This window comes from Culex quinquefasciatus, chromosome 3, assembly GCF_015732765.1.
Source record: "Culex quinquefasciatus strain JHB chromosome 3, VPISU_Cqui_1.0_pri_paternal, whole genome shotgun sequence".
Classification (NCBI taxonomy): domain Eukaryota; kingdom Metazoa; phylum Arthropoda; class Insecta; order Diptera; family Culicidae; genus Culex; species Culex quinquefasciatus.
The window spans coordinates 161274325-161295476 of NC_051863.1; the positions used below are offsets into that span (position 1 = coordinate 161274325).

The window sequence follows — 21152 nt, forward strand, 5'->3', positions numbered from 1 at the left end:
TGTAAACCTCAAACTAAATTTTACAAATCATTAAAGTTTACCAGTTGCCCTTATAAGTGTTTCGTTAGTGGTGCAATACTCGATTTCAGAGTAAACGCTAAGATTGTACTGCAACTGGGTTCGATAGTTTAGACAGATGTTGGCCAAATCACCGTACCGCTGTCTGTACCGTTCTATGCCCGGCAGGAGCCAATCGTTAATGATGTACTGGAATGTAAAAGGATTATTCGAAGGTATGACAAACGGTCGAAAATACAACAGGTCAAAAGACCTATGGTTTAGCACCGCATATGGGGGATACAAAACCGAAGCGTGCATAACTGAAGCACAGATCTTATAGGATTTTTGCTATTTGGGAGACATTGGCTATAGTTGCATGAAAAATTATGCAAACATCAAAAAATTATACATAATAAAAAAAGTTGAATTTTGGAATGTTTAAAATATGGTAGGTTGATTATTACCACTGTTTTTGAGTAATATTACTTTAAAAAATTGTAAAAATGTTAACCTGATGAATATTCAACAGAAACTGATAAAAATTCATCCTTTTCTGATGTAATATTACACTTTTTTTTTACACCAAATCTGTCACCATTTCCTGATGAATATTACCATCATTTTTTTCTGTGTTGTGATTTGGAATCGGTATGATGGCAGATATCCATTGTAATTATAGTTACATGAAAATTTTCACAAAAATACGTATTTTTCATGAATTTGGAATCTACTCTAAAAAAAACCTCAAAATATTTGTTATTGCAATATGGGTATCAAATGATCGTGTTTTGTCATACAATTCGGATGTCATAATTTTTTTTTGAAAATACTGTATTTTTTCACAAAACTACGTATTTTTGAAAAAAAAATACTCAAAATTTCAAATTTTGCAATATTGGTATGAAATGATCGGGACTTTTTCATACATTTGGAATGTAATAAAAAAATAAAAAAATTGAAATAACAAGCCTAGGTTTCAACATTTGAGAAGCATGAGCATGTTTGACTGCCAATGAGCTGCTACTCCGTTATTGACAGATCAGCTGAAGTTAAACAATGTATCAAAAATGATCAGTGGGAGCCAACCATCCGTTCACTGTTTAACCTCTGAAGATCCCTACTTTATTAGTCAATACCGGCGCCCTCCCAAGAAGCCTGCAGTTCAACGAAAGGGAGGAATGTTAGTCCGATAGTTGAAGTTGCAGACTCATCAAGCACACAGTTTTTCGCTTCTTTCGATCATTATATAGAAATGGCTTTTTCACCATAAAAAATAAAACCTTATTCGAAAAAAATATACACAATATACCCGACGCCGTGCCTTCCGATCAACGATGATATAGAAAGGGCTTTGAAAATCACAAAACAATTAATTAGGATCACAAAGAAAAAATCACAAAAAACACCAATTACTCAACGAAAATTACGCTCAAGACACAAATAATTCAGTAAGTCATGCTATTATTCGATTACCACAATCACTCACCCCATACGAACAGCGACACAAAAGCACACAAAAAAATTAACCTGAATAATCACGATTTCGCGTCCCCACTTCCAGCGCACCAATCACAAGCCTAGGTTTCAACATTTGGATGAAAAAAGTGTTTTAAAATGCATTTTACAGGCGTACAGTTGCTTTCCAATCATTAGTTTCGAAATTATCAAGATATTGATGGAATTTTTTTTCGCAAAAAAAAACTTTTCTTGGGACTGTAAATTGGTATTTCATGAAAATTTAAAATGTTTTCAAAGGAGTTCAAACAAGCTGAATTTAATTATAAACGCGGGAAAATGCATTTTAACTGGTTTTCAGTTGATTAAACTTAAATTTTCATAAACTTTGAAAAATATTTGCAACGGCCTCATTTTCGAAAAAAAACACTCAAAATCTTGGCTGGGTATCAAATGATCGGATTTTTTTTTTCAAACATTTCGAATAGAATAAATTTTGAAACTTTTAAGTTTTGAGTATATTTTAGAAAATACGTAGTTTTGGAAAATTTTGAGTGTTTTGAAAAAACTTTTATGGCTTTCGAAATTTATTAAAATTTCTCGATCATTTGATACCCAAATTTGAGCATTTTTTCAAAAATACGTTGTTTTGTGAAAAATTTGAGTATTTTCAAAAAAAATGTGTTACAACTTTCGAAATGTATGAAAAACTCATGATCGTTTGGTATTAATATTGCTAAAAAAAATTTAGTGTTTTTTTTCGAAAATATGTAGTTTTGTAAAAATTTTGGGTTTCAATGTTACTTTATTCGAAATGTATGAAAAAAACCCAATCATACCCACATTGAAAAAAAACTTAAGCTTTAAGTATTTTTCTTCGTAGTTTTGTGAAAGTTTAAAGTATTTTCCAATACTGTTGTTGTTACACTTGAATTGTATAAAAATTCAAAACATTTGATACCCATATTGTGAAAAAAAGAAATTTTGAGTTTTTTTTGTTTTTCAAAAATACGTAGGTTTGTGAAATTTTTTAGTATTTTCAAAAAGTTGTGTTATAACTTTCGAAATGTATGAAAAAATCTCGATCGTTTGATACCCCGATTGTTTAAAATTTAAATTTTGAGCATTTTTTTTCAAAAATATGTAGTTTTGTGAAAATTTTTAGTATTTAAAAAAAATTGAAAAATCCTGATCATTTGATACCCATGTTGCAAAAACAATAATTTTGAGGATTTTTTCGAGAAGCATGGCGTTTTCTAATATAAAGGAAAAATACCTTTTTTGTGAAAATTTTCATGTGCATCTGCATCTGCAGTGATCTGCTCATGTTTCATTGAATGGATAAACTCAAATTAAAACATTAATAAATTATTTGGAAACATTATGAAATTGTTAAGTGTTTACTCTGAAGCTCGTGAAAAGGGATTTTTTTTATGAAAATTCCCCCTTTTTCACAAGCTTGGGTGATTAAGTGTAAACAATTCGTAACAGCTTCTAAATACATTTGAATTTAAGGAAGGGAGGACGCTGAATATTATTGATAAAATTTAAGGAAAAAGGGGGAAGCTTCACAGCAAAAAAAAGTTGAATTATGGAAGGTTGAAAATTTGGTAGGTTGAATATTCCTTCTTTTTTGAGTAATATTACATAAACAATGTGTAAAAATGTGAGCCTGATGAATATTCATCAAAAACTCAATTCCTGATGTAATATTACAAATTTTTTTCGCCACAAAATCTGTCACCATTTCCTGATGAATATTACCATCATTTTTTTTCTGTGTAGATGATTCTATGTTACAGTTCATTATTATTTTTTGACTAAATGAGAAACATATCACATTTAAATGGCCTAACTAAATTATAATAATAATGTGAACATTTTTTTTTAATTTTAAATTCATTTCTCGAAGAAGACATTTAGATTTTTTTGCTGCACTGATCCGCTGTCAATCCTGTCTAAGTTGAGAAAAACCGGAGTTTCCCGTTTCTGCACTCATACCTTGAATTGAATATCGAATTTCGGCTGCAGCAACCGTTCCCGCTGCTTGTCGCTGAGAGTCCCTACGAGTTGCTCACACTGCTCTATGCAAATTCCTCGCGTCAAGATGTCGTGCCTGTACTGATGCTCGTATTTGGAATATTTCTGCAAAATTGAAAGCACTGTAAATCCGATCTTCTCTCCAAAAATGGTGTAGTACTTGAATTGACTTCCATATTGCGGATTTATCGTCAGGTTTCACGACACTTTTCACTACACAAAACACTGCTGCAGGATTTGATCGAAGGCAACTTTCGAAATTTTCATACTCTGAAAGGGCAGGCATCTGCCAGTACTCCGTCACTAGTTGATTGAGGAAAATAAGGATGAAAAAACTTTTTTTTAAATACAAAAAAAAACACTCACTATTGAACTCAGTTCGTTGCAACCAACACGTGACCCCACAGAAAGCGTGACTCAGCACGACAGTAATAAACCAGAAACCAAAATTCGCAGCCATTTTTTTCTTCATTCAGCAAATGACCACAACGACTATTTTTGGGAGAATCGAAAATTTAGCACGCTTCTCTGTCAACGATTTTCAAACGACTGTTCGTTTCGCGACGACCGATCTCGATCGCAGGGATCATTTTCCATCGATGCTGTTAGAATCAACTTTTTTCAATTCAAACTTTATCATCTGTCCGAAATGTGGGGGTCGATGGCTGCAGAAAACGAATCCATACTACTTTGCGACTGGATTGAGTTTTGTTGAATATTTGAAATCAATAAATGTTAAAAGCAAGATTCCTTGACAGAATTCTGGTCTGTTTCCATAAACAGAAACTTGCTTGACCTCTTCTTGTAACTTTTAAATTACTTGATAGAAGTTTAAAATACTTTATAGAAGCTGTATCCAAACGTGCAGATAATTCAATATTAGGAGATACCGTCATCTGGGGCGATTCGGGACAGCAGTTTTAGCCATATTGCAACCTAATATTTTGATATATTTGAGAGGTTTTGGCTAGAACAGATTCATAGCAACAAAATGTGCACATTCATTTACAAATTTGACACTTTTAAGTGCTCTAAAACGTGATGTCCCAAATTCACTCCAGTTACCGGTACAGAATACTGTCGAATTCTTCGTAACATTCGATGGAACTTCTGCCGGAAGGAAGCATCACTGCAAAGTTGGCATAAATTAGTGCCACACGCGAATCCATATCGTGCTGTCGCTAAAAATGGCTCCGTTGTATTTTCGGGTTTTATTTTTGCAAATCCACCCGATGTGGTCAAGGTCACGTGGAACCCGTTTCGGCTTAGGATGCTGCTATTTCGAGCGGTAGACGTTTGAACCGGTTTCATAGTTTTCGCGGTTGTTGTCACCCCACCGGCGGAACGGCCGTTTTTTTTTAACTATTTTGATCCACTTGAATGGTTCAATAGCAGTTAGCCCAAGCTTTCAACTGCACGGTTGTGACCTTTGACTGTGACTTGCGACTAACCTGTGATCTGGCAAGAATCACTAAACCACACTAAGCCATGCATTTTTGCTCAATGTCGATGGAAAAATAGGCGGACAGCCGCTGGTCTTGGTTGAGCACGAAATTGAAATATCAGGTGCCCTGGGCTCTGCAGGTTAAGACATCATTTACATATTGAAAAGTGTGTACTGTCCAAAAGATGAATGACCTCTGAAAAATTCAGACGGCCTTTCCACGGTCGTATGTAAATTTTGTGACGTAATTTTGGATGCAAATTGGTTAGCGATGTTAAAGGATCTATTGTTGACTTGAAATTTTGTCAAAAATTAATCAAAACAACACACTTTCGCAGTTAGAATTCATCTAATAAGAGATGAGAAAATTGAACTTTTTCCTAATAGAAATGGAGAATTTTAACCACAATTCAAAGGTCGTAAAGGTACCTTCCTGAAAACCGTCCAACTTTACGCAAAACTTTCTCGAGGACACCGAAAATAATTTCCCTTTTGAGCAATTCCAGCTCAAATCAGGTTTTTTTCTGGTACGTTTGTACCCGACCCTCTTCGATTTCAATGAAACTTCCCACTGAGAATTTTGGCTCGAGCCTCGACTCGATTCAGGCTCGATCTCGCCAAAATTCTCAGTGGGTTTGTAGACATGTTATCCTAGGCAGACATGCATCGGCACTAAGAGCTCTTCTTAACGGCACTCAGCCTGTTCTAGTTGGCATTTACGCTTTAAGTAATGTTATGCTTGTTGCCAGTTAAAAACGTCTTGTTTTTAGCATGAATAATGAGTACCGTAATCTGGGGTGAATCGGGACTACAGTCTGAATAGGGACAGCAGTTTTTAGAGCACTTAAAGCTTTTAAATTTAGAAACGGATGTACACATTTTGTAGGCCTGAGTCTGTTCTGACCGAAACCAACCAGAAAAATCAAAATATTGTGCTCCAACATGGTAAAAACTGCTGTCCCAATTCGCCCCATGTGTCCCGATTGACCCCAGTTTACGGTACAGAACATTGTCTCATTGGTAAAAATCGACTTCAGGCAATTTTTCATGTGACTGTTCTCATAAGCTCTCAAGAACAACTTGTTAAAAGTTCTTTGAGTGCACTTAACGGTTCTTACCCTATATCTCACTTGTTTTACAATATAGGCTCCCAGGGTCTTCGGGAGCTTTAAAGATTAGCTTAATTAGTTTACTCTATAATCACTGTATTTCTGTATTTTGTAATTCAATTATTGCTGTGACTCGAAGCCGTTGCTTCGCATCAAAAAGTGGTCAAAGACAAACTTGTAGGAAATTTGACGGGCATTCTGAAAAAAATAAATACACTAAAAGAAAAATACACGCCACTTCTATGAGATTTTTAAATTTTTAAGTTTAAGAGTTAAATTTGATGGTGATGTCACGATTTTTTTCCGTTCAATTTTTTTGAGAGAATAGCCTAAAATGTAACAAAAAGACTCACGAAAATGCAGGATGGTATGTCTCTCAAAAAAAAAATACAAAAATTATTTACTAAAACTGTTTTTTTAGAATATCAAAAATCCAACCATCCACATTAACGACCCCCGGGTCTTTTGTGGTCTCTATTGCAAGTTTCTGCTCGAACCTAGGAGTCCGAAGGCTTGAATGGGGAGAGCACCCAAACCTCTTTTACTCCAAGGAACCTTCCACCCCAGTGTTTGAACTGACGACCTTTGAATTGCGAGTCCAACCGCCGCCAGCGATTCCACCGGAGTAGGCTTGGTTTGGTGTGTTGTTTGTACTTCTGGCATGGATACGACTCCTACACGTGGATTGACTTAACGGCCTAACAACCAAGGCCGGGACAGACATTTTACTTCCTCATCCGATGGAAGGTTGCAGCAGATGGGAATCGAACCCAGAAACATCCGCTTACAAAGCGGACAGCGTAACCATTCGGCCACGCACTGCAGAATAGTGTACGTCAAAATTTCCAAAAACCGTGGGAATCGATTCTCCAAACAATTTTACATAAAAGTCTCCATATTGACCATTGTCCAATGATCAATCCTTGTGAATATACAGCATTTTTTAAAACAAAAAAGTTGAAAATATAATTTTTTGTGATTATTGGCAATTTCTATATTTTGAAATAAAAAAAAGAAATATGTTTAACCAGAAAGCTCTCCAATTTCCCATAAGTTTGCCTTTGAAAGCTTTAAAGTTAGGCTCGATTTTATATTTACATTAGCTAATTTAGTATCCAGGTTTCTACCAAACAACTAATCACGCTGAAAAAAAAAATGGGTACTAAAGCCCTGTGTCAATTTTTATGTACAACGGTAAAAACACGATTGAACACCATTTCTGATCACTTTTTTTCATTTTAATGCAAAAAATAATAATTACAAGACAACATTTTTTCGATGGATTAACTATGGTCCCTTTGGAACGAGCTGTCAAGTAGGAGCTTTTCTATCAAGAAGGACCGCGAGGTTAATTTTTCAAAATAGATTTAATAATCCATTTTAAGCTTTTTGTGGTCATACAAAGGGTCATTGTACTCAGAAAAACAAACTTTATCGCTGTAAACAATAATATCAGCAATCTAAGCTTCATTTTAGGACCCAATTGAAATGTTGTTGAAGGTTAACTTATGGGAAGTTGGACGAGCTTTCCGGTAAAAATATTTTCGAGACTGAAAAATCAAATCTGTCATATAGAATTTGTAAAAAACCACAAAAAAACTATTTTATCAACATTTTTATTTTTAAAACACTATATCTTTACAAGGATTAGACTTAGGACAGTGCACAGTGGTCCAGATCGCAAAATTAATTGGAAAAGAGATTTTCCGAAAAATGGTTATTTGGTCATAAATGATAATTTTACATGGAAACCCGAAAAATTACCAAAAAACGATTTTTCGATACGTTGCCTTATGAGAGCAGATTCAGATTCAGCGGACAAAGTTACATAAAACTACATATATTTGGACAATTTTCAATTTTCATTAGGGTGGTCCCATATGATTTTCCCATGAAAATTAGCCTTTTTTAAATGAAGATATCTCGAGTTTAAAGAAAAACTCCTCTGGTGCTTAAAATTTGGCTTGCGCCTTTTCGAGATATTTATGTTTTAAACTTACATCTTTTTAACCTTAAAATGGCTGTAACTTTTGACCCTCAAGTCCAAATTGACATGTCAACAAATAAAAATGTTTGTTTTTAAGAGCTCTAAAAGTGCTCCCAATATCACTTTCTCTTAAACTTAACCCTGAATTGCCACGTTAAAAAAACAGATTTTTGAAGGTTTGCTCAGATGCTTTCTATATTTTTTATTCATAGAAGGCGTAGATAACGAGATAAAATTTTGGCGTCTTCGACAAAGTTGCTTGAATTGGCAGACAGACATACAAATTCTCAAAAATATTCCTGTTAAGTAAGATTTCCAAAATTACCTTAATCGTGAACCTCTTTAATTTTGAACCAATGATGTGGCGTGTATTTTTCTTTCAGTGTATTTTTTCAGAAAACCCGTCAAATTTCCTACAAGTTTGTCTTTGACCACTTTTTGATACGATGCAACGGCTTCGAGTCACAGCAATATTTGAATTACAAAATACAAAAATATATAAAAAAAAAACATATGCTCTTCTCAAATGTCATTCTCGAGTTCAACTGGCTCAATTTAAACAAAAATGGCTTATTTAGGCCTAGGATAACATGTCTACAAAGTTTCAAATTTCTGATTTGAGCTGGAATTGCTCTCAAGCCTTTTAAAAAAGTGGACCTTGTTCCTCGTTCCCTGATGTGCGGTAGAGATTGGAGCGACCGAACGAGGACCATTCTGGCTGACTCTTGCTTCTATATATAGGTGGAGCCGGATAGTACTTCAAGACCTCGAAGTTGGAAAGTAAGTCGTCTGTCATTCTGGAATGGGTCGTTAGAAGCTATCACACCCTAGTATACCTGGGGCTGAAATTCACACAAAAAATCCCGAATGTTACATCATTTATTATGTAACAGTTTTGCACGTCATTAAACATTTAAATTTAAATGCAATTTGATGTAAATTTGCTACAAATTATACGTAAAAACATTATTTTACGTGTAATTCAACCATTTACGTCGAATCTCAAGTTTACATCAACTGAGTTTACATGTGATTCAATTTTTTCCGTGTCGAGTAAATTCACATATTTTTTCTGTGTAAGCTGGCTTCAAGTCTGGTAAACATATTATTATTTTTCATAATTTCGGAGGCATCGGATTGGAAGCACACGTAAATTTTTAATAATACAAATCTAATAAAAGTATCATCGAACCATTTAATTACATAAAAGAATTACCAATAAATTTTACATAAAAGAATAGTTAATTCATAGTTGTCATTATTTTTGCTATCTTTTTTGTCATGTCATACCCAAACAATGCTTTGCTTTGTGATACTACTTCCAACAAACAAACACCTCATACGACATTTTTTTGCCAAATTATTCTCACACACTGTACTACACCTTCCTCCAAAATCGCCCAATCAGTTCCGATCGGGCGTAACTAACCGTTCTCGTATTGGCGTCTAAGAAACTTCGCAGAACGTGCTCGAAGCCTGAGCCCGCACCAAAATATGGCAGTTTTTTGTTGTCCCCTTACTGAAAGAAGATTTTAATGATCTCTCTCCGTCTCCTCTACACATTACCCTACCTCAGCTGGGTTGTAGCCAATGGGGTTGTGAAGTGCACCACGACCACGCGGCGGGGGTCTCTGTTGATCTTGAACTTGAATTTCTCAGCTTATTTCATGGGTGTCAGATGGTCTGCTTGGTTGCGTTAGTTTCGGGGATACGCTGATCGAAAGAGACTGCTTGAAAGGGTCAGATTTGGCTGAACAAGAAAATTGGTTCATTTAACCCCGTTTGCCCCGTTGCGTAATACAAACAACATATTTGGAAGGTGTTGTTGGAGTACTTACACTACACTGACCGGGGCTGGCCATCGTTTTCGGGTATGATCATCGGCCAGGATCAATCGGGTTTCGGCGGTCGACGTGAACGGTTCGGTTCGGTTTGTGCGATGGCTTCTGGTGGAGACGCCCCGCTGAGGGTCACGTGGTCCTTACGGCCAGCGGTGGGCATTGTGGTACTGTTGAGTTTGACGCCTGCAGTACGCGCCAGTGTTAGTGAAAGTGAGTTTTCGTTGAAAGCAATGGTCGATTAGATATGTCGTTGAGAAAACAACTCAAATCCAGCCATAGAAATTATACAATTTAGCAGAAGTGCTAGTTCACGAAACGATAATTGCACAAACTGTTAAAATTATCGCGTGTTGATTTGTGTTGTGGTGCTGTTTTACGGTCTGCAAACGACAAATTTGGCGTTAACTGAAGGCTGCTTTCCGGTTGGAGGCCGCAAGCAAAAATCCGATAATGAGTTTGGGTACTCGAAAAAACAACAAATACTTATTATTAGCTGAGAAGAAAAAGAAGAATCGGCTTGGTTCGCATGTGGAAACTACAATTAGAATGAATATTTCAGTTGAGTTGCCCAGTTTGGCTCAGCATTTTTTTGAAAGGTTTTCTGAAGTCCCAAGTATTATTTTGAAGAATCATTTATTATTTAATTACTATTGGAAAGATTTTACTTCTAGAATTTTAACCTACAATTTAAAACATTAAAACAAATATGATAAATGTTAAAAAAAATATAAAACTTGACTGCTCTTTTCAATACGCAATTTGATTGCTTTGTTTTATCTCTTAATACCAGCAAAAGCAAGACCAAAGTGTTTGCTTCTCATTTGTGAGTCTTTTTACGCTCGTGGTGCATTCCAACAAAATAATTCAATATTTGTTGTTTTGATTGGTATCAAAGCAGTTCTGCATGAAAACGACTCATTTTTCGTGAAAATCTCTTCTGCATGTCGCCACTTTTAACAGCGTGCTGTATAAAAGTAGTAAATAAATTTGTATTTCAAAGTTATGAATTAAAATTAAAATTTTAAACCGGAGATATCTGTTTGCATTCACCATAGAGCCTAAAAGTTTGGTCTTTCTTCACTACTTTCTAAAAATTTATCCAGAAATATTTTTCGGTTGATGGATCCGGAAATTGTTTACAAACAAATAAAAAAGTGCAAAAAATATAACAATATAAATAACAAGCCATGGTGGTTGAATGAAATAAGAGTTTTAAAATGCATTTTACTCCTGCCCAGTTGTTTTCAATCATTTATTTTCAAAATATCTAAGTCGTTAACGAGATTTTTTTCTCCAATTTGTTTTGCGGTGCTGTTCAACGGAATTTCAAAAAATATTTTCGATCAATTTCAGACATGCGATTTAAAATGCAGGAAAATACATTTTAAACAATTTTAAATTGATTAGACTTCTATTTCCATAAAAATTTTGAAATTTTTGAAAAAAAAACTTTTTACCCTTTTTGACTTAGAAAAATATTTACAACAGCCTTGATAGCAAGTTGATAGTTATGAAATATTTTTGTAGTTTTTTGTTAACACATTTTTTGCCCTTTGGTTTTTCGGATTTGTCATAATAAATAGTACAAAATTACAGTATGTAAAAAAAGTATTTACACCCCTTGGGCACTATGCAAATTTTGTGATGAAACATGTAAAAAAAATTAAAGTTTGACAGGAACCTAGTACTACGTTTTATTCAGAAACTCATGCCAAACATTTTGCTACAAAAAGCTCATGAAAAGATGATTTCTATAAAAAGTTATATAACAAATACTATTACGAAAATAAAAAAGGTGCAAAAAAAGTTTTAACACCTTTCGAAAAATTAACATAAATAATGTTATTTGTTGACAAATCACCATTAATCCAGTCTCCCAACTCCAAATAGGCATCCTTGACTGATTTAAAAAATAATTTGGATTGAATATAAAGTTTACTAACTACGTAGTATAAAAGTTTATATAACTCTGGAAATTCTATATAAAACTTATCTAAACTTAATTTTGCAAACTTTTAATTCAAATAAATGTCATTATATTACCATAGAATTGCTAAATAAACATTTTGGAGTGGGTATAACACCGTTTTGGAGGTCTTTGTATCGATAGAATAGATTTTTCGTTGGAATTTCGTACCAACCCGGAATTACGTCGTCGGAAAATCCTCCGGCATCTGAACTGGTCCACGATTCACAAGTCAACCTATGTGGCATCAGAAAGGACATAAAATTTCCGATCTTCTGATACCCATACATCCAGGTTTTCTATAAAAACCACGTTTTTAAATACCTAAGCAAAAACGTTGTTATGGTTTCGTTTGAGCAACCTGCCAAAAATGTATGGAATTTCGTAATTTTTGTTCTCGTGGATCAAACTTACTTTTTGCCCAGGTATTTAAAAACGTGGGTTTTAAAGAAAACCTAGATGTATGGGTATCAAAAGATCGGAAATTTTATGCCCTTTCCGATTCCACATAGGTTGACTTGTGAATCGTGGACCGGTTCGGATGTCGGCGGATTTTCCTACGACGGAATTCCGGGTTGGTACGAAATTCCAACGAAAAATCTATTCTTTCGATACAAATACCCCCAAAACGGTGTTATACCCACTCCAAAATGTTTATTTAGCAATTCTATGGTAATATAATGACATTTAGTTGAATTAAAAGTTTGCAAAATTAAGTTTAGATAAGTTTTATATAGAATTTCCCGAGTTATATAAACTTTTATACTACGTAGTTAGTAAACTTTATATTCAATCCAAATTATTATTTTAATCAGTCAAGGATGCTTATTTGTAGTTGGGAGACTGGATTTATGGTGATTTGTCAACAGATAACATTATTTATGTTAATTTTTCCAAAGGTGTACAAACATTTTTTGCTCCTTTTTTTTATTTTCGTAATAGTATTTGTTATATAACTTTTTATAGAAATCATCTTTTTATGAGCTTTTTGTAGCAAAATGTTTGGCATGAGTTTCTTAACAAAACGTAGTAGGGGAGAGTGGGGAGACTTGATCCTCTTTTTTTGTATCGCACATAACTCTGTCAATTTCTTACAAAACTTTAAACTTTTTGCTTGAATTGAAAGCTTAAACATTCATCTATGTTTGGCTAATAAGGGTATTTAATCAGATAAACTCTTCGAATCATGCCAAGCGCTTTTAAAAAAAATTTAAACCGGCATTTTAAAAATGTTAGGGGTAACTTGATCCCCCTTTCAATATTTTGAAGAAATCTTAAGCAAAATGTTTCTTATTCATCCAAACCTTAAATTTTCTATAAGTTACAGCAATTTCACATAAAACCTGTACGTTTGTGTTCAAAATATAACAAGTTTAGTGTTAAAATATTTAAAAAACATAAAATATTATTCTTTAGACCAAAATTAAGCATGTTTATAAAAGCTGGAAATTTTTGTTTACAAAACTTTTGAAAAAAGGTTCAAACTGCAGTGAGTTATGTACAACTATACTAAAGGAAACTATGTATGAAACCCCAGCCAAATTAATTAATCTTGAGGCTGATTCCAGTGACTGTAAAAATGCAGGGATCAAGTCTCCCGAAACGCACTTTTTTAAACATTTGATTGTAAAAATAGTATGACGATAAATTTTACATCAAATGCGTAAGGGGTTTGGAGTTGATAAGTTTATCAAACAATTCATGTATACAAATATTTTTGTGAATAATTTTTGAGTGTTTTCTATACATATCAAAACAAAGAAAAAAAGATCTCTTGGAAGTTTTCTGCAGCTCGTTTAAGAAAAATGTGTGTAACTCAATCTAAACATTTTTAATTTTTTTTCTTGTTTTCAACAATAAGTTTTAGTTAATTTCAAACAACTTTTTAGAACAAAGCTAATTGTTTTACCCACATACTGACGAGATACAGGCTTGGGATCAAGTGTCCCCGGGGATCAAGTCTCCCCACTCTCCCCTACTAGGTTCCTGTCAAACTTTAAATTTTTTACATGTTTCATCACAAAATGTGCCTAGAGCCCAAGGGGTGTAAATACTTTTTTTACATACTGTATTTACTCATGAACAGTTATCTACGAAATCGATTTTTTTTATTAATTTTAATTGTTGTACTTTTTAATCCGGCTGAAACTTTTTTAGTGCCTTCGGTATGCCCAAGGAAGCCATTTTGCATCATTAGTTTGTCCATATAATTTTCCATACAAATTTGGCAGCTGTCCATACAAAAATGATATATGAAAATTCAAAAATCTGTATCCTATGAAGGAATTTTTTGATCGATTTGGAGTCTTCGACAAAGCTGTAGGTATGAATAAGGACTACACTGATAAAAAATGATACACGGCAAAAAAATGATGATTTTTAATTAAACTTTTTGTCACTGAAACTTGATTTGCAAAAAAAAAACACTATTTTAATCTTTTTTATTTTTTGATATGTTTTAGGGGACATAAAATGCAATCTTTTCAGAAATTTCCAGGTTTTGAAAAAAAAATTTGACCGAGTTTTGAAAAACAAATTCCGATCTTTTCGAAAACATTATTTTCAAAATGTTCATATCAAGACTAAAATTTCAAAAAAGCGTTTTTAAATTTTTAGCCTTGATTTAAAAATTTTGAAAATATTGTTTTCGAAAAGATTGAAAAATTTCACGAATGTTTCATAATTTATCATTTTAAATCAGACCATTAGTTGCTGAGATATTGACGTTAGAAAATGTTGGGAATTTTCTCAGCTGTTCGAATTTTTTTTTTCAAAAGTGGGCAAACATGTGCACTAATTTAAAAAAATGGAAAACTGCGACTGTTTTCGAAAAAGTCACCTAAAAATGTATTTAACTTGAAAACGGTGTACTTTATCAAAATTTCACCAAGGTAATTTTTGATTGCAAATTTGATTTTACATCGAAAAATGAATTGGACAAATTTTTGCGCCAATACTTCGATTTTTGGAAGAAATCAGTATTGATTTAAAAATTCATAACTAATGGAAACTAATGATGCAAACTGGCTTCTTTGGGCATACCGAAGGCACCAAAAAAGTTTCAGCCGGATCAAAAAATTCAAAAAAACAATCGAATGACCGAAATCTCAGGGAATTGCTCTGCTTTTAAAATAGATGCCTCCATCAGCATGCCTGCAATGCATCACTTCGAAGACAAGTTCGGCTGTTTACGCGACAATCCGGCCAATATCTACTGCGTTGCCAAAACCGTGATCAAACCAGACGAAAACTCTCCAGTGTGGAAGCTGATTGAGGTAGGATTGTCCGTTACCATCTTCTCCCCGAAAAATTCCTAACCTTTGTGCGTCTCATCTCTTGAAGCGCAATTCCAGAGAGCACACCAACTATCGCCACTACATCTTGGACCGCGGGTTCTGCCTGCAGAGCTGCCAGACGCTCGTTCGCGGGCTGAGCGAGGATCAACAAAAACGCTACGATCACGAGGTGGTTCAAGTGGACGAGTTCGTAAGTAGTATTTTCGAGTGTTTCTCGCGATTTTGTAAACAAACCAAACACCTTTTCAGCACATTTTTGGCCCTGGCTACATCACCGGTATGGAAGAGTACAAACGGAAGTACGGGTCGTTGGTGAACGTCTGCTTAAACTACCGGCTCCAGCAGAGTTACAACTTGAGCGGCTATTCCGAAATAGAACACTGCATGACCGCGCAAGAGCTCGACAAACCGGTCAACATACTCCACGTGGTCTTTGCCGTCCTTTACGGAACTGTGCTAGTTCTAGTGATGAGGGCCACCTTGCTGGACTTCCGGGTGATTCGTAATCATAACAATAACCACGTGGTGTCTGACCAGCCGGACAGCGTCTGGATGGAGTTCTCGTTGAAGCGAAGCTTCCGCCGATTAACGGTGGCACCACAAACTAAAATCCAGCGTGACTTTGCGTACGTCGAGGGGTTCCGAGTGTTGACCGTACTGCTGATCAGTTCCGTTCATACCACCATGGGCTTCGGCATCAGCCCGATGGTTAATCCGGAAGCGCTGGAAGGACTGTTTGGGACGGCTTTCATGCGTATGACGGCGGCCATCTTTCCGATGCTGGTGCACACGTTTTTCACCATCAGTGGGCTGCTGTTGGCGGTCAATTTTTTGGAGTTCATCGAGACTGGACCACGGTTTCGGTGGAGTTTGTTCTTCTCCGGCGTGCTGAGTCGGTATCTTCGGTAAGATAACCTTTTGATGTTCATGAACTTGGATGTTTACTCAACTTATTCTTTTTGTTTCAAGGATGGTCCCAGCTTATTTCGTCCTTTGGCTGTACCAAATTTCGTGGTCCGACCGTTTGGGCGATGGTCCGTTTGATTACCGAATAACCGGCGTTGAACGACAGATGTGCAAAATTAATGGCTGGTCAAACTTTTTGTTCATCAACAATTACTTCAATTGGGACAAAGGGGTAAGTGACGCAAGCAACTCGAACTGTAAATTGGTTAATTGTTTTGATAATTTGATTTTAGTGCATGCAGCAATCGTGGTACATGGCAGCTGATTTTCAGTTCTACCTTGTCGGAATGTTAATCATGATGCTCATTTGGAGGTTTCCCAAATCCACGAAAACGCTCATCGCGCTCATGATGACCTTCTCCATCCTAGCTCCAATCGTACACGTTTACGTTAACAACTTTGCAGAAGTGATTCAGATCAACTTCCGACACCTTCGGATGTATCTGTTCCAGTACAAAAGTATCGGATTTGACTACATCTTGGCTCACACCAACACGAGTGCGTACTTTTCCGGAATTATCGCCGGAATCGTGTACCACCGCGTCCAGAGCGATCCAAAATACCTGCGAACAATACCGGCCTACGGGATTCTCAAGCGGGTGGCACCACTGATGGTGCTAGCGATGGCTGCTCCGGCAACACTGTTCTACAACACGGAACCGCTGGAACCGTCCCTGTGGCGGTCGGTGTACGCGTCCGTTCATCGGAACTTTTACGGCACAATGTGTGGCGTCGCGTTGCTCTACTGGGCCACCGACGGAAGCTGGAAGATCCCCGCGCTGGCCAAACATCCGGCAGTGTTGGCCGTTGGTCGGCTGTCGTTTTCGGTTTATCTGGTACAGTTCAACGCGATACGGGCGTACTTTGTGGACGTGGACGGCGACGGCATTGAGCTGAATGTGGTCAATTTTGTAAGACGATTTTGTTAACTACTTAAAATTGATATTAAATATACATATTTCTTTTCAGCTACGAGCATGTGGCCTGGTAATGTTGTATTCGTATGTCTTTGGACTATTGCTTTGTACTACTGTTGAACTTCCGGTTGCGGCAGTTATCAGACGACTTCAGGGTATAGATAATCGTGAATGAATTACTATGCTAAGTGATTAAACAAATTTAATTTCAGGTTTTAAAAAATCCACAAAAACATTAAACACGTCTAGTAACGGTACAACAGACCAGGACAAACTGAAGGCGTCCTAATTCATTTTTTTTTTTTTGAATGGTTTAATGTGTGATTATTTGGATTATGGTTTACATTAAAGTTGTATGCATTTATCATTTACTCTGTACAAATTTACGTTTTTAGATGATAGATAAATAATAGTTGAAGTGCGTTCCAAGCTTTTTTTTTATTTCGCTTAAAAAATCCCTGTTGGTGTAACGAAATCAGTAAAAAAATGAAAACCGAAAAATAACAAAGAGCTGATATTCCAAACTAAAATGCGTTAAATCCTGTGTGCTGACCGAAAGAACGATCATTTCGAACCATACCAATTTTGAACTTCCATTGCATTTTTGTTACGTCTTCGATGGCTGCCTCATTTCATTCTTATTTTTCTTCACTACTAACCTGTAACGCCTGCTCACCTATTCCACTTAAAACGTTGAATCAAAGCGTTACTTTTCTTTTAATCTGCTCTTTGAGAAAACGTCAACATAAGTAAGCTAGCAAAACATTGGCTTAGTTTGTGCTTTTCAATAATTTTTATTTTTATAGTGTTTGAATGTGAAAATCATACATAATGTCTGGTTTAACCGATGTTGATAGGTAAGTGTTTAATTAGCAGTTGAATGTTTTGTAGAATTTTGCATTACATGAGCTATTTTTGCGATACTCATGATATATCTTTGAGATTCAATTTTGCTCAAGCAATAACAATTTTTCCTCATTCCAGCCCGTTCGTCAAGACGGAAAAGGCATGCAAGATTTGCGGCTGCTCGGACGGCAACATGGAGTCCATGTTTTGCGACGCGGACGACTCCCGGATGCTGAACAAAATCTACAAATGCACCCGTGTCGAGGTAAGCAAAAAACCCCCGCCTGCAAGATGGATAGGTAACGTCGTCGTCGTCGTCGGTTTGTTTATGCCGTGGTGACAGTTGTGAGATGGTTAGACAAAGGTGGGAACGACGAGGGGCGAGTCAATTGATGCTTTTATAAATTTATTAAAATCAAAAATTTTATTTAATATTATAATTTTCTTGAAATCTAATGTCAATCATCATCTTCAGGTCACACCGATTTGCGGTTTGATTTCGCCCATCTGCGAGAGCTGCCGGAAGCGAATCGAGGCGTACGACGAGAATGCCAAACCCAAAGTGGTCGAGTTTGTCATCAAGAATGAGATCGAAGATGCGCTGGATTATGATCCATTTAGCTTTCAAGATCCGATGGCTAGCGCGGATCCAATGGCTTCCACGGATCCGATGGCGGAGAACTTTGACGATATCAGTATGAAATTGGAGATCGAGATTGACGATGATCGGTCGAGGAATTCGGCCTCCAATCAGGAGAAAAAGAGGGGCAGGAAAAGCAAGACGAACGTTGAGAGCGTTATCGAGTTAGATGAGGAACCTGTGACGAAGAAGGAGCCTGAACAAATAAAGGACAGCGAAAAGGAGAACGTTCCCAGAACTCGAGACGTGCGAAAGGCTTCGGAGAAGGTTAAAGTTAAGATTTCCTCAGACGAGGACTCTGACTTTGAGTGGCAGGGAGGGGAAGATTTTGGAGATAACGACGATGATGACGATGTTAAGTTTGACGATTCTCCGAATGTCAAGAGTAGTTCTGAAGATGATATTCCACTGAAAAAGAGAAAAATCAGTAAGGTCAAAGTCAAAACCCAGAAGAAATACAAACGATCGGCGGAAGGTAACAGCAAGCTCAGCAGTACAGGAAAAAGACCCCGAGGTCGTCCACGCAAGGAACGACCCGCTGGATTCGAAGACCGTCGGAAATCGGCTGCGGAAGAGTGCAAGATTTGTGGCCGTGTTGTGACGTATATGCGGGAACATATGCGCCAGCATAAGATCGATAAGCAGCAAAAATGTCCCTACTGCGAGCGGATGTTTGTGCAGGGAAATAATCTCAAGTACCATATCAGGAAACATTTGGGAGAACGGCCCTATTCTTGCAATATCTGCGATAAGACGTTCTACTGTGCGCCACATTTGAAGTCTCACATGGTTTGTGGTCCTTTTTGTATGAAATTTGAAGAAAAAAATAAAATATCTAAATAATTTCAGAAAGTTCACGGTCCACAAGGATTGTTCCAGTGTGAAAAGTGTCCAAAAACATTTAACCAAGAGGGCAATCTTAAGAAGCATTTGCGTGTTCATACAGGTAAGATTCCCAATTAAAATTCAAAAACTTTCGTTAACAACCTTTTTCCCAGGAGAGAAACCATATAAGTGCAACAAGTGTAACAAAGCTTTTAATAGTACGTCGAATCTAAAAAATCATCAACGTTTGCACTCGGACGAGCGTGCATTTACGTGCGAACATTGTGCGAAAAGTTTTGTCGACATTCATCACCTTCAGCGTCACGTTCGGGTTCATACAGGTTCGATTTGCTTAGTTAGTAATATACGTTGTTCGAACTAATATTGTGCCCGTTCTTACTCGTAGGTCAACGTCCATACTTTTGCCACATTTGTTGTCACGCGTTTTACTGCCAGAATGGCATCAGGGAGCATCTGAAAACCCACATTCCCGATCGGCAGCCGCTGAAAGCGGAGAAAGTGACCCAGAATGCTAAATAAATAGCTATTTTGATAAAATTGATGTTGTTTTATTTCTATTTGAAAGAAATATTTTTCGCATAAACTCCGAATATTTTTTCATTCTCTGCTATGACGAAAACCATCGCACTAACTTTTTCGTTTTTGCCAGTGTTAAAAATTACATTTATTAAAAAATATTTTTTAGATGCAAAAATCTGATGTAATAAGATTAAAAATTTAAATTAAAATTCTATTGGCATTCCCCTCGAGATCGAACTCACCACCGTAACGCCACCCAGCAACGTTCCCACCTTTATCAACCTTGCCGAGTGGTGAGTAACGTCACCTGTCAAAGCTGTCAGCTGTCAGCAGCGCATTTTCCCCATTCAACTTTTATCGAGTGTCTGCGAAAAAAGTATTGGGTAAGTGATGCAAGTAAATTTTGCGAAAAATCCTGCAGAAATAACATTATTCTCAACATTCCCAGCAGAATCAAGATGTTCGCCCGCGCCGCCGCCATCTCCCGCACCGGAATGACCAACCTGGTCCGGTACTCGCACTCCCACGGTGGAATCCCCGGCGAGGTAGGCGCCCAAATCGCCATATTATATAATGGCCGTGGCCGCTCCAGAACGGTGAAAATTGATTAATAATGCTGGATTTTCTTCCGTTTTTAGAACCTCCCGTTCAGCCTGAACAACCGGTACAAGCTGACCGCGATCTTTGTCGCCTTCTTCGGTTCCGGCCTGGGACTGCCCTTCTTCGTGCTGCGACACCAGCTGCTCAAGATGTAAGGTGGGCGAAATAAGTCCAGCTTAGTGTCCGGCGGCGAGGTTCCAGTTAGGCTTAAACAACCGGAGGAGGGTCGTCACTGATCCCCGAAACCGGATGTTTGTGGTGCGTTAAGATGCAAAGTTAAATCAAATGCAAAATAAAAGTAATTAAAAGCAGCGATCGTGTTTTCAATGGTTTATTCTGGCTTAAATAATATTGCAGCAATGGAAAAGGGTCTAACGTTGGATACCTATAAACAATCGTTTTAGTTATGTTTGACTTCGCCTTTCTAAAAAGTGTACTACGATATAGAGTTAGTTATTGGGATGATCAGATCGGCATCGGCACTACATTTCTCACTGGGTTGTGACAGGCAATCAGAATAAGGACCAAGTCAACATAAAATCTTCATGTTTACAATGCACTCATTAGGTAAATCGATGCAACTGTGCTCTTTTTTATTATGCTTGCTAGTTTTCCTATCTAGTTAGCATAAGAGAGCACGGAGGCATTGAAATGTCAAAAATAAACTCCTTCAAATATAT

General features: G+C 36.6%; 4 protein-coding genes across 7 annotated transcripts; 3 read left to right on the forward strand and 1 right to left on the reverse strand.

Annotated features, from left to right (window-relative positions):
* Positions 1–30: 30 nt before the first annotated feature.
* Positions 31–4080, reverse strand: LOC119769318. The gene is made up of 4 exons (XM_038261314.1): positions 3862–4080; positions 3656–3798; positions 3457–3600; positions 31–207 (listed from the first exon to the last, which is right to left on the reverse strand). Exons 1-4 carry the CDS (start codon positions 3965–3967, stop codon positions 31–33), a joined length of 570 nt encoding a protein of 189 aa, XP_038117242.1. The 5' UTR covers positions 3968–4080.
* Positions 4081–9914: 5834 nt separating this feature from the next.
* Positions 9915–17437, forward strand: LOC6041109 (nose resistant to fluoxetine protein 6). 3 transcript variants are annotated; one of them, XM_001850363.2, is made up of 8 exons: positions 9915–10086; positions 14954–15117; positions 15185–15328; positions 15388–16043; positions 16108–16276; positions 16338–17015; positions 17074–17176; positions 17234–17437. In XM_001850363.2, the coding sequence occupies exons 1-8, from the start codon at positions 9975–9977 to the stop codon at positions 17308–17310; spliced, it is 2103 nt and encodes a 700-aa protein (XP_001850415.2). In that variant the 5' UTR covers positions 9915–9974; the 3' UTR covers positions 17311–17437. The 3 variants fall into 3 exon arrangements, with proteins under 3 accessions (XP_001850415.2, XP_038121616.1, XP_038121617.1); XM_038265688.1 differs by having other exon boundaries at positions 14978–15117; XM_038265689.1 differs by lacking the exon at positions 9915–10086 and adding an exon at positions 10210–10336 and having other exon boundaries at positions 14978–15117.
* A 319-nt stretch (positions 17438–17756) lies between these two features.
* On the forward strand, positions 17757–19890 carry LOC6041108 (zinc finger protein 771). Its single transcript, XM_038265649.1, has 6 exons — positions 17757–17878; positions 18006–18132; positions 18343–19296; positions 19357–19453; positions 19506–19673; positions 19739–19890. The coding sequence occupies exons 1-6, from the start codon at positions 17853–17855 to the stop codon at positions 19870–19872; spliced, it is 1506 nt and encodes a 501-aa protein (XP_038121577.1). The 5' UTR covers positions 17757–17852; the 3' UTR covers positions 19873–19890.
* Positions 19891–20168: 278 nt separating this feature from the next.
* LOC119769612 (cytochrome c oxidase subunit 7C, mitochondrial-like) lies at positions 20169–20783 on the forward strand. Of its 2 annotated transcripts, none has more exons than XM_038262730.1 (3): positions 20169–20255; positions 20321–20417; positions 20511–20783. In XM_038262730.1, exons 2-3 carry the CDS (start codon positions 20331–20333, stop codon positions 20625–20627), a joined length of 204 nt encoding a protein of 67 aa, XP_038118658.1. In that variant the 5' UTR covers positions 20169–20255; positions 20321–20330; the 3' UTR covers positions 20628–20783. The 2 variants fall into 2 exon arrangements, with proteins under 2 accessions (XP_038118658.1, XP_038118657.1); XM_038262729.1 differs by having other exon boundaries at positions 20324–20417.
* The last annotated feature ends 369 nt before the right edge of the window (positions 20784–21152 follow it).